General features: G+C 34.8%; 1 protein-coding gene and 1 long non-coding RNA gene across 5 annotated transcripts in view; one reads left to right on the top strand and one right to left on the bottom strand.

The window, feature by feature from the left end:
• Window positions 1-6,999, bottom strand: part of ydjc (YdjC chitooligosaccharide deacetylase homolog) — a 30,553-nt gene extending 23,554 nt beyond the window's left edge. Inside the window, exons 1-3 of one of the 2 annotated variants that reach the window (XM_055024931.1) lie at window positions 6,838-6,999; window positions 6,184-6,360; window positions 2,357-2,516 (exon numbers count right to left, since the gene is read on the bottom strand). In XM_055024931.1, the coding sequence (XP_054880906.1) occupies window positions 2,357-2,516; window positions 6,184-6,347 (324 nt within the window). In that variant the 5' untranslated portion in view covers window positions 6,348-6,360; window positions 6,838-6,999. The remainder of the gene's footprint in view (window positions 1-2,356; window positions 2,517-6,183; window positions 6,361-6,837) is intronic. The other variant, XM_055024930.1, reaches the window with a different exon arrangement.
• A 3,203-nt stretch (window positions 7,000-10,202) lies between these two features.
• LOC129355389 (uncharacterized) lies at window positions 10,203-12,461 on the top strand. Of its 3 annotated transcripts, XR_008605267.1 has the most exons (4): window positions 10,203-10,301; window positions 11,269-11,352; window positions 11,929-12,019; window positions 12,183-12,461. It is a non-coding gene; the product is annotated as an uncharacterized LOC129355389 (long non-coding RNA). The 3 variants fall into 3 exon arrangements; XR_008605266.1 differs by lacking the exon at window positions 10,203-10,301 and having other exon boundaries at window positions 10,742-11,295; XR_008605265.1 differs by lacking the exon at window positions 10,203-10,301 and having other exon boundaries at window positions 10,742-11,352.
• The last annotated feature ends 1,119 nt before the right edge of the window (window positions 12,462-13,580 follow it).

The raw sequence follows: 13,580 nt of genomic DNA, 5'->3' as shown, positions 1-13,580 counted from the left end.
CCCCAAAGCTCCAAAGTACAAAGTGACCACCAGGAAAATGAAAGGTATCCCAAAAGTGCTTATTGTTGGAGATGAGCCAGTAAATGGTATCAGTTACGTTTGCAATCCAAACAAAATAAGAGTGATGTATTTTCCTGATGACCCTGTGTCTGATTTAACTCACACAGTACTCTGTCTAACCACTGATATGCCAAATATTGAGACTTTAGTTGTGCATGTTGGAACCAACAAATGGCTGATTAACCTGCTCTGCCAGCTCAGTGACCTTCATGAGAACTTCTGGCTCTATTGGCAGCACTTTCACCTCTTTGGAAGAGGCTGACGCAATCTTAAAAAACATGGGATAAAGCTATTCACTGTAAACCTTTTTCATTTTATCAACAAGGACAATAATGTGATCATCGCTTCAGAAGAACGAGAGTTGCAATGGAAATTTCCTTGAAGTTTGTTCAATGACAATAAATGCAATGTAATCTAATCTATTCTAATCTAATCTAATCAGGAGCAAACTATTCCAAAACAAGCTGATAAAATCGACTGGAGACAGAGAGACTGTCGCCCTCCTCTTTCCCCCTCCTTCTCTGCTCCCCCACTCATTCACTGCATTCACAAGATACCTATGAAGAAATGCCTTCTGGACCAGAGTTTCTCAAATTTACAGATGGAATGAATCAACATATTCTCTCCTTAGCGCTCACGTAGCAGACCTCACTTCAATTTAAGCCACCTACCTCTGACTTCCCAGAGGATCCACCACTCTGCGTTTCTGAGGTGTGAGGTTGGGGTCCAGATATCATCTGGCTTCCCTAACCCAGAACCAAGCATGGAGAAGCAGCATTCAACTTCTATGCACCACAAATCTGGAACTAACGTCCAGAAAATTGTAATACAGTTGAAACACTGACTTCCTTTAAATCTTGACTAGAGTTGATTAGTTTTATTTGAAATGTAATAACAATGGCACTTGACTTAATGTAATGTTTTGATTGTTGAGTCTATGTTGCATGACTTTGTGTTTTTGTGTTTGTTATGATGTAAAGCACTTTGAAATGCCTTGCTGGTGAAATCTGCTATACAAACATAATTTGATTGATTGACTGATAATTATTTATACTGCTAAAAACAAGGACTGTCGCCATGATTATTGCTTTACGTGGTGGCAGCCTTCTGGATATTTATATTAATTTATACATGCGCGTATGGGTGGCCACAGGCTTTAAATAGGATTTATGAAAGAAAGGTCCACAGGTATGAGGGTAAGCACAGCTTTATACAGGCTGAATAATTGTACGGTATGCTAACGTTACATGACAAACAATGAACTGAGAACATGCCTGGTAAGTTAACATAACATATTAAGAGTTATTCAGATAACTATAGCTAACAAGTTTACCAAACCATCTGTGTCTCTCCAAATCACTAAACGCAATGAAATCCTCGTCCTCTGTGTCTCTTGTGAACAACTCCAAAGGTAGAATAGCACAGGCCTAGAGCGCCCTCTTGCAGTTTAGTGTGAAAATAACATGTGATATGATATAATGATGTGTTAATTTCCATACATAAGTCGCTCCGGAGTATAAGTTACACCGTCGGCCAAACTATGAAAAAAAACTGGAAAATACGGTAGTAATTTATTTATTTATTATTTGAAAAATAATAAATAAATAAATTATCCCTGAAAAATTAATATTTTTTCAGGGATAATTATCCCTGAAAAAGGTATTCAGGTATCCAGACCCGATCTCGAAATGACAATGTTGCTACCTTAATTCCTCTCACATCTTTTTAAGCATTATAAACATCAACAAGTCATAACCAAACATAAAAATCTGCTGTGTGGACAAAGTTAAAAACTTTTCTTCAGTCCAAGGTATTGAGCATTGTTCAATTTAAAAATCTGAAAATTAAAATTCCATTGTAAAACCTCCTGCACTTCTGAGTTTTCTCTTTGTTTTCTTACTTTTAGATAAGCAATTGTTTGTTTTTTTTAATTACTCATATATGGAAATATGCTCCTATTGTTTAGGAACATATTTGAACACCATGCACTTCATAAAGCCGCTGTGCCTCAAAAAGCCCAGTGATCTATGAATCAGCTAAAAGCAAAGAGAAGCAGGACCTGTGATACCATATGCAGATCTGATTTAATTAAATCAATTGCCCAAAGCTCTATTTCTCCATGGAACAACAAATAAATTACTTTTCTATTCTACTTGCAGAACTCCTTAAGATCACATGTATATTCCCATCCAAGCACTCCTTTCTGAGGGCAAGAGAACCAATATTTCAGTGCAAATAATAAATAAATATAATGTCAAATCATAAAACAAAAAAAATTAGGCCTTTTTATTTGTACCTGGTTCATGCTGAGTTGGCCTTTCTCCAAGGCTTGGCGAAAACCCATCTTTCCATGAAAGAAGCCTTGGGGGTTAATGAGTGTGGAAATCTGTTGGAGCTGCTGATACACAGGGGTGCCCTCAGACAGGTTGGCATGGAGGCCAATTGGGATTTTGTGTCTAATTTAAGAGATCAAATTAAAAAAAAAAATAAGATGAGAAGAGCAGTCATTCACCTTATGTAAATATAAGGTGAAAATGCACAATTTGAAGAAAATTAGCATTTTCTTTAATATTTTAATGGTCCTCTGTAAGGTAAGGTTTCCTGAGACTTAATTTGGGGTTTCTACATGCTTTAAGTCACAATAATAAAAATTAACAGAAATAAGCATCTCTATCAAGATTAATACCAACTTTGCTAGTATATTATGTTTAAAATAATATACTCTGTTTTACTTAATCAGACTTAACAAGATACATCAAAGAAATGTGAAGAAATGGCATAAAAATCCACAACTTAAGGACGGGAGAAAGCAGAGACTGAAATAAAAAGACCAAAATGCTGCTATATAATAACCATTCAAATACAATTTGCACTTTCACCCTTTTAAAATCTCCACTGGCTGACTAATGCATATTTCAGTAATTTCAAGAGAGGCAAGGCAACTTTATTTATATAGCACCTTTCAGCCAAAGACAACTCAAAGTGCTTGTACAAGAAAAATAAGAAATACATACTGTTAGAAGAAAAAATAAAAAAATAAAATAAAGAAAATATATAGACAAAGTAAACATTAAAATTGTAATTATAGTAAATGAGTGGGATTAAAAATGTAAGAATAGACGACTTCAAATAAGAAGGTTTTTAACCTTGTTTTAAATGAACTCAAGGTAGGCGCAGACTTACAATGAGCAGGAAGTTTATTCCATCATGTTGGAGCATAAAAACTAAAAGCTGCTTCTCCGTGTTTACTTCTGATTCTCAGTATAGTTAATAGGTTTGATTCTGATTATCTTAATGGTCTGAGTGGTACGTAGGGTTGCAGAAGACCGGAAATGTAGTTTGGATTTCTATTATGAAGTGCTTTATAAACTATTAAGAACATTTTAAAGTCAATTCTTTGAGCAACAGGCAGCCAGTGCAGAGATTTGAGAACTGGACTGATGTGCTCATCTCTTTTTGTGTTAGTAAGGACTCTTGCGGCAGCATTCTGTAGGAGCTGGAGCTGTCTTAATGCTTTTTTTGGTAATCCAGTAAGAAATGCATTGCAATAATCAAGTCTGCTAAGAACAAAGGCATGAACTAGTCTCTCAGAATCCTGTACGGACGAACATGAGTCGTCTGATTTTAGCAATATTTTTGAGGTGATAGTATGATGTTTTTATAATAGATTTGATGTGGTAATTGAAATTCAGATCAGGATCCATAATCACCCTAAATTTTTGGCTTTATCAGAGCATTTTAAACCAATTGAGTAGGTGATAGTTTTCAATCTGTGCTCTTTTGGTCCCAATACTAATTTTCAGTTTTGTCTTGATTTAGTTGGAGAAAGTTATGGCTCATCCAGACATTAATCTGCTCAATACATTTAAAGAGTACTTGAACCTGATTGTAATCTCCTGGTGAAAGACTAATGTACAGTTGTGTATCGTCGGCATAGTTGTGGTATTCTATATTATTATTTCTTATAATTTGAATTAATGGGAGCATGTAAATATTAAAAAGAAGTGGCCCCAGGATAGACCCTTGGGGAACTCCATAGGTAATTGTATTTACCTTGGATTTAAAGCTGCCTATTGAAACACAAAAGGTTCTATTGGACAGGTAGGATTTAAGCCAGCTGAGTACCACTCGGGAAGTGCCAACCCAATTTTCTAATCGAGATAATAGAATGTCATGATCAATTGTGTGAAATGCAGCGCTCAAGTCAAGTAAAACTAATACTGAAATTTTATTATGGTCATTGTTTAGACGGAGGTCATTGACTATTTTCACAAGAGCAGTTTCTGTGCTATGATGTTGACGGAAGCCAATTATTGATTGCCTATGTTTTTAGCCTTCCTTTGGGAATATTTTGTAAAACCTTCCAAATTGAATGCAATAGCAGGGTTTTCTCCAGAAATCTTGCAAAGCCCAGTGGTCGGGGCAACAAGGCAGTTTTTGTATTAAAAGATGCGGTAACACTTTATTTGACGGGCTGTGAATAAGACTGTCATTACACCGTCATAAACAAGACATAACACCTGTCATGAATATGAGTAAGTCTTCAAGAATGTTTATGCCCAGTGTCATAAAGTGCCATGGAAAATCATGACACTTTTAATACAAAGTTGACATTATTCAAAACGTCTTTGTTATGACGTGACATTAACCAAGAAATCATAATCTGACATAAATCTGTTATAAAAGTATTACTGATTAAACTTTAGCTTTAATAACATGAAGCTACATCTGTTCTGTAACCAAGTTGATTATCAAACTATGGGATCAGAATGAACCTCTCCCTATTAAACTGTAAGCTGTGTTCTGCTCAAGGCTCTCTTCCTGACTGCATTCAATGAGCAAAGACTTTGAACGCTGTAAAGCCTTTGAATAAATACCAATTAAGAATATATTCTTTCTCTGGTTCTTGAAAAAGTTATACCTCACTCTTTGTTAAAGGAAAATTTCCACAACAATAGTAAAAGAATGCAGGTACTAGACTGGCTTGTCTGCAGTCCAGACCTGTCTCCTATTTAAAAGGTATGGCGCATTATGAATAGAATAGAATAGAATAGAATAGAATAGAATAGAATAGAATAGAATAGAATAAAATAGAATAGCATTTATTGTCATTGAACAGGATTCAACGAAATTTCTATTGCAACTCCCGTGCAAAAAGTACCGTCTGAAGCACAACATATAACAACAGTAATCCTAAATTGCTGAGCAACAAAAGTTGCACATCAAACAAAAATGGGAAAGAAATCCATATACAAAGCTCCAACAATTATGCTTGAACTTGAAGCAAACAGAGTGTTTTTACAAGGAAAGGTAATGTAACAAGGTGGTAAGCATGACCCTGTCCCAACTTTTTTGGAATGTGTTGCCAAAAAGTTAATATTTACAACAACAAAAAAAACACATTTGAAAATTAAATATCTTGTTTTTACAGTGAATTCAACTAGGTTGAACATGATTCTACTTTTATTTATGTTTTAGAATTAGAATTTGCTGTTGGCACAATGAGATTAAAGTCAGCTCCAATGCACAAACAAATAGAAGTCAATGTGATGACATGATTCACAATATTAAATCTGCTAAATTTAGACATTCATTCATACCCACATAAAAAAGCCTCATAAATGGTGTATTGTGAGCATTGAGGGTGTTAATTGCTTTTGGGAGGAAGATGTTGTTGAGTCTATTTTTCTTTTAACAAAATATTCCCAAATCATTAGAATTGTAGTCAGACTAATTTAGGGGAAGACGGTATTTTTTTCCCCCTCATTGCTAGGAAATATTTTAAGATGCTGATCCCAGGATTCCTCTCGGTTATATTTACTATTAAATGATTCAAGGAGCTTGTGAGATATCATCTTCACACATGAACTGGCCACCACAGACGCTGACATAAAGCCACTTCAAAGTTCATTGTGCATTTAGTGAGAATTAAGAACATTAATTAATTAAAATATTTAATTATAATATCTAAATACTAATTTAATTTGATGTTAAATGTAAAAAATTGTATTTAAATTAGCAAAATCGGGGGTAGGAGAAAAGCTAAATTCCCATTCAATTGTATATTTAAAACCTAACCTTGCCTGTGTTAGAATCTTTAAAAATATAGTGGAATAACTCTACCTGCGAGCCAGGCCAGCTGCCTCTTTGGCAGCCGAGGCATTAACAAGCAGGGATACATTGGAAATGCCTCCGGCCAAAAAGCACTCCACGATTCCCTGGTTCCTTCTCGGGCAGTAGCCAAAATCGTCTCCTGTAACCACCATCAACAATCTTGGCAGAGGCATTTCTTGGACGTTTCTGAGATGGAAACACAGAATAGAGACTAAATGTAACATTCAGGTGACCATTATCCAGTAGAATTTGGTTGGCTCTTCCTATTGGTTTAGCTATATGCCTCGATCTTACTTGCTTGTCTTTAATGTTATTCCATTGTAAAGATAATGCTATGAACGAAATTAATGGTATGATTACTTTTGACTCGTCTGTCATATGTTTTCTTATTTCTGTTCACAAGTTTTGTGCTATAGTTCTTATGACATACAAAAGTATAAAAACTGATTTAAGCGCAACTGAAATTTCAAAGAATAATGATTGGAAAACCATTTATATTTGTTGACACGACTTTTGTTTGTAATACCACTGACGTAAAATCCTTTCGAAACGGAAACAAGGAAAACATTTTAAAACGGCATCGCAGGAAACGAGATATTTTCTTTATGAAAACAAAATACGCTGATACGAGAATTGGGAGTAGTGGAAAGAAATTCAACTTACCAACTAAAATGCAAAACCGGAATTATGTTGCCACAGTAGCCTGTGAATGCTACTCTGGTGAGATGAGAAAATACAAGCTTACTTCCTACTAGCTTTCTTCGAAGACAGAGTTTGGTATATACAGAAAAACACTGCCACCTGCTGGAATAAGGACGCTTTCTCCTGAACAAACTAGGACATAATTATTAAGTATTTTAAATCTTTCCAGTTGAAAGTCATACACGGATTTGTTACGTGAACAATAAATCAATAAACTGAAACAATTGAAACAACTGTTTCCCTTAACTACCGCCTTTTTTTAAAACCGACGCATTAATATAATTGCCATCTTTCAACGGGTTATCGCTACTTCTTGGAGCGATAACTATTGCAAAAATGTGTTTATATTTCTGTCGATAGGTTGACTTTGTTTTGCATTTTAAACATCTGTTATGACTCAAAGGATTTCATGATAAATATCAACTTGCATGTCAAATAAAAAGGCAAGTACTACAATAAATGAAAATAAATTAAATAATTTAATCTTTCAAAACCAATGCTGTCAACTCAGTAGATTGGAAAAATTCAACATTGGTAAACTAACCAAATTACATTATACTTTTCAGTGGAAGTCAAAGTTTCTACTTCTAACAAAAACAGGCAAAGAAGACACGCAGAAATGTTTTTCCACCCCAGGCATCCGGTCCCAATCATCATCAATTCTGATAATGTCACATATATAGCAAGTCCACAAGGTCTTGAACTTGTAAGTCATATTTTTTCTTTGCTGTTTTTCTGTACTAGTGCTTTATCTGTTTATTTGTTTTGTTGTTCTTTTTGTAGGTTTCTGTAAAGTGCAGTGGTCCAGTGAATGGGAATGTTCTGCTGATCCTCATTGTTCTTAGGAAGGAGAAATGTCAGTTTGTCTGCAGTATTACTGGAATACTGTGACATTAAATTAAAACAATACTCCATGGTGAAATATTTTTTACATTTTCTCTAATGTATACCTGTTGTTTTATTGTGATAAATTTCATTAGCATTTTGTCTGTAAATTATGACTATATTGACAATTTGTACAATTCTGTGATAGTGTATTGTCAATGTACTCTTGAAAAATGTGGGTAACACTTTATTTGATGGGGTGTGAATAAGACGGACAAGATACTGTCATAAACATGTCATAACACCTGTTAGGAACTGTGAAGTGCACAATTCAGAGACTGAGGTCCAGACAAAAATCAGGGAGCAAAAGAAATCTTTAATAGATCTGCAGACAGAGAGCAAAATCCACTGCATTAGGATGGCCCTAAAACTAAACACTCTATCTCCATGCAGGGAAGACCTCGGTTAAAACAGCAAGTTCCCAGATAACCTGTCTGGGAAACTTCAACAGACACATCTTGTTCACTTAGTTTGTACACCTTCTGCAGCTGCATGAAAAAACATCTAGACTATGTTACTGTATGATGCAAATAAAAGATTTTCTCTTTAAAGAAAAATCTACTTCACATAACATACTAACAGGTGTTATTCAGTAAATAATGACACTTTTAATAAGAAGTTGCTTTAAAAGTTGGATGGCAGGTGTCATGTTAGTCTTATGCACACTCCATCAAATAAAGTGTTACCAAAATGGTGATACCGTACATTGAAAGCACAATGTTTCACCTGTAAAGAACACATTAATCTACCTGTGTTCTGGTAGATTAATGTGTTTGCAACACTGCAGTGTGTATGAAGCATATATTGTTCAAAATGGCAAAGCAGAATAAAATACATTAAGTAACTAAAAAGTGTACTTCATTAGCAATTTTAATAAACCAAATGTGTAATTGTAGCATACTGTAATTGCACTAATATGTAAAATATGTAATGCCAATATACTGAAAATATATTTTAAATGCAATTTAATCACAAAGATAATACACTCAAAAATACTAATCAAGCATATTTATATTACATAAAAAACAAAATACTTATGTAGCCTATACTAAGTTCAACTTAAGTTGCGCAAAAAAGTAAGTTGAAGTATACTTAGTGCTCTTTAGATTGTACTTTAATACAATTTAAATACTATTAAAATACACTAAGCACAAAATTAATTGTTTCAAAAAGTCACACTTTAAGTTAACTATATATAATTTATTTTTTACTAAATACTTATCAGAATGCCCAGTCATTCTGAACTAATATGTGGCCAGGTTACACCAATTACAGACGGTTCACCTTTACATTTTACATTTTGAACCAAATTTTCCAATAAAGACTAATTCAAATAATTATTTAGCAGTTCAGTTTGGAGTAAGTAACTAATTTTATCCTGTCAGTATGAGTGAACATAAGATATCTGTGTGCGGCTGCCTGTGGGCAGTGGAGGAGCACTGTAAAAAAGGAACCTCAGGGGTTATCACATTAACAAAAGAATATCATGTACTGTTAACTAAATAATTGCATGTTTGAGCCAAAAACATGATACAATCATGTTGCATAAAACAAGATATTCCACAACTTCAACGTTTATAAAATTGAATCATGTTGAGCGAACATGATTCATTATAGTCAGACCGATCCTATGCTGAAGACCACGAGTGAGATCACGCGATATCACGCAAGTTCACGCAAGATTACGGGAAATCACGGGATATCACGCGAGAATACGCGAGACAATCGGTTTTTCTCGCAAATGGAATAAAATGTATTCAAGGTGAGATAACGTGATTCAGTTACGTCAGCTATATCTTCCGCCAAAAAAAAAGAACGTCGGGGCGTATTACATTAACAAAAGAATATCATGTACCTTTCACACAATAATGTTGGGTTTGAAGCGAAAACGTGATAAAATCATGTTGGATAAACAAGATATTCCACGACTTCACATTTATAAAATTGAATCATGTTGAGCTAACATGATTCATTATAGTTAGACTGATATTGTGCTGACGACAACAAGTGAGATCACGGGATATCACGCGAGAACACGCGAGACAATCGGTTTTTTCTCAACTGGACTAACGTGATTGAATGACGTTATCTCAACTTGAATACATCTAATTCCTCAAGCTCCCAGGCGTCTACCAGAGGCCTGGGAGCTTGAGGGTCCTGCGCAGTATCTTGGCTGTGCCAAGATATATATATATATATATATATATATATATATATATATATATATATATATATATATATATATATATATATATATATATATATATATATATATATATATATATATATATATATGTGTGTGTGTGTGTTTTTTTATTTTATTCAATATCAATATTTGTCAAAGTTAATCTAATAAAAAAAAAAAACACAGGGACGTCAGTTCCAAAGCGCTATTGTGTCAAACTCATCTCTCGCTGAAGAGGATCCAGCGACATCAAGAGATTACGGAAAATCACGCGAGATAACTGGCTTGCACCTTGTTGGGTTTTTTCAAGGGCAGAGGGGAGATTCCTGGCGTGCATCTACTTAATTTGAGGAAGGTAAGAGTCAAACTATTTTCATCTAAATCCATATAAAATATGTAACTTAAAATTTCTCTACCATTTGCACCATTTTCTACTTGTTCCATACTTGTGTCACATTATTTCATGTTCTGTAAATTAAGTCGGTTAGGTTAAGGCAGATAGCTATATGTGATATCATTGGTAAGTTTACATTTATCGCCGCACCATGTTAGGTACATTCTGTGCGAAAAAAGTCTGCAGAGCCATATGTAGTGTACAAAGCTGCTGCCAGAGACACAAATGGACCCCAGAAATGTCACAGTTTTGCTCCTCCTGAGCTCCCTGGAGGTTTAGTGGATTTTTAACACACTGATCTAACATCAGTCTATTTCTAACTATTTAATTCTATTTCAGTAATGTTACTATGGAGATAAATGTAGATACACACACTTCGGTACATTTCTATCATCATCGAGATTCTTAATTAATTATGGTAATAAAAAGTCCTACATTTCAGTCGGTGAAACCTGCAGAAAGCATTGCTTTCTGAGCTTTGTTAAATGTTCCTTAAATACCTGTTAGTTATGGATTTCTAGTATATTTTGTCAGGCTAAAACTCTCAATGGATTATCCATTATTACAGACTTGAGCTTTCTATTTTTTTCTTTAAAATACATATTCCTCTGCTGTAAAGATGTTGGGGTTTTTTGGACTCTTCTTTGTTGTCCCCAAATAATTGTAGCTCAGAAACAATATTGAAGTTCATTGGTTTAATTTTGAAATGTTGATGTTTTTTGTGTTGATTGTTTGTGCTCATTTTGACCTATGTTACTATTGCTTTCTACCATGTTCAATTCACCATTGTTCTGCACATATGTGCTTGCATACAAGTGTCCAGTGGTTATATTCATGAGGCATTCAAGGGACTTGTACTAAAAGATACAACTCAGTTCAGTATGAATTGCATATTTTAATGGCTGAAAATATATCTGATCTCTTTCAGAACATCACCTGTCTGTAATCCACCTGCGTAAGTACTGGTCAAGGGGCTCATCGGCTATCAAGTTATAGATTGCAGTGGCTAATAGTAAGTTTTGCCAGATCTAAAGTTACTTAAATGTAGTGTTAGAGAGCTTATAAAGCTAGGGTTCAGCTAAACATTTATTTGGCCAGTCTGTTTTATTTGTCTTTATTTGCGTGGGGATGTGGAAATGTAAGGAGTGTAGTCTCTCTCTGTCTCGTAGATATGACCTGTTAAAACATTTTACACTTAAACACCGGCATATGCGACGTTATCCATGCCCACACATAGACTGTCCATGTACTTGTAAGACATGGAATGCTTTGCATATTCAATTAAGTAGAAGGATATAGACTGTGCTGACCATTCTGTACTTTTCACATATTTCTTTGGTGATATATTCATGTCTTTATTTAAACCTCTAACAGCTTCAGTTAGATGTTTAAATGAGATGTTAAACTCCATTTTAGTCATGGCATGATGAAGGGATACTAGCAATTTTAAATATCTTTCAAATAGACTGCAAGCCACTGATCACTTTTGTTGTGACTTCCTTTGAATGTAGCTATGTTTTCAAGTGTGTGAACCTATACTGCTGGAGTTTTGAGATTGTTCTCATTGTTTTTTGATCTGCATATTTAGGAAGACACTGCTGAGGTCAGACGAGAGTGCATCCTCAAAGGTCTGTGTGTACCTAAATGAAGATCCAGAGAAGCTGGTGAGGGAGTACATGGTATGTTAAATTCTCTTTGTGTTTACAATAGAACTCCTAAGAGTTGTTAAAATACTTTCACCAACTAAGGTCCATGAGTGACTCAATCAATGTCAGTCTTAATTTATTTATTTAATTACATGTGAATTGTCTCCCCCCCAATACCCTTCCCTAACTCCCTTAGGACGTTGATGAATGAAATGGCCAAAGCCGAGACTGTCCTCGGAATCGTCATTTGAGCAGAGGCTGCCGATGCACATCTGGATGTTGGGATTGTCCTGGAGGAGGTGGAAGTTATGAACAGCTTGGGCAGTGTATCTTCTGCAATAGTGATGCTGCTGGGACTAATCTACGCACTAAACTTGAGCTACCCTCAAGTTTAGTGCGTTCAGCACTCAACTTGCTCAGTAACTCAAGCATACCTTTGAAGTAATACAGAAAATAATAATGAAATTGGATGGAAAAACTTATCAAAGAAAGCACAAGTTCTCAATATGAAACTCGCTGCTAAGTTGAGTAAAGTTTCATATGGAAAATGAGTGTTTAAAGTCTGCAGTAGAAAAGATTTATATTGTTACAGTTCTCTAAGTTGAGCAACTATACTGACATGTTTTATGTTGTAAAGAATTGGCTGGGAAATGAAACTGTAACCTTTTGTAGTTGTTTTTTATTTCAATGTCCAACTCGGCTGTGTTTTGTGCTGTGTAAAAAAACGATGTATAACAATTCTGAAAATACAATTGTGTTGTACCTTTTCTAATTGTTGAGTGTTCTTCCTACACTTTCACCTAGTGCTGTCTTAAAATGCTTGATTAACGCTTGAAAATATGTCTTTGAATTAACGTCATGAAATAATGGAAAGGATTTCCACACGATTAACTAGCTGTCTTTTAGCATGAAGCATATTTGTTGAGCTAACTTGCTTTTAGTGAGTTGGACCTACTGAATCAAGTAGTGTGAAGGTACCACTGTAAAATAAGGTGGTTTCAACTAGATTTACATTCATCTTAATGAAGTTACATCAATGATTTGGTCCTAAACATTGCAGATTAGTTGGGCTGGCTGTATTACATTACACTGGGTCACGCTATAGTAACTGAGTTAAAGGAACCTTTAAAAAATACGTTGAGCCAACACATTTCATTTGAATTTGAATAACCTTAATGAATGGAGTTGAGCCAACTCATTTGATTTACAATCATCCATTGCCTTACCATAATTCTGGTTAAGCCAACATATTTGGTTTAAATTAGAACAACCTTAATGAATTATGTTTTGCCAACTCATTTTATTTATAAGAATAACCACAATATATTACGTTGAGCCAACATGTTTGATTTAGAATCACCCATTGAATCACCATTGTAACAAGTGGAGCCAACACATTTGCTTTACATTGGAATAATCTTAATAAATTAGGTTGACCTAACACATTTGCTTTAAATAGGAGTAACACAAGTACATGGTGCTGAAATAAAGCAAAGTAATCAGGTGGAAATCCTTTCCATATTTTTTTTATGTTCATCCAATGACTTATTTTTTTCAGTGAGGAAGCAGCGTCTTTGCGTCACACGCTTCTGAT

The sequence above is a fragment of the Poeciliopsis prolifica genome, unplaced genomic scaffold (assembly GCF_027474105.1).
Source record: "Poeciliopsis prolifica strain line A6 unplaced genomic scaffold, Auburn_PproV2 SCAFFOLD133, whole genome shotgun sequence".
NCBI lineage: Eukaryota > Metazoa > Chordata > Actinopteri > Cyprinodontiformes > Poeciliidae > Poeciliopsis > Poeciliopsis prolifica.
Note: the sequence above shows the minus strand (reverse complement) of the source record. Positions and strands in the feature narration are given on the sequence as shown.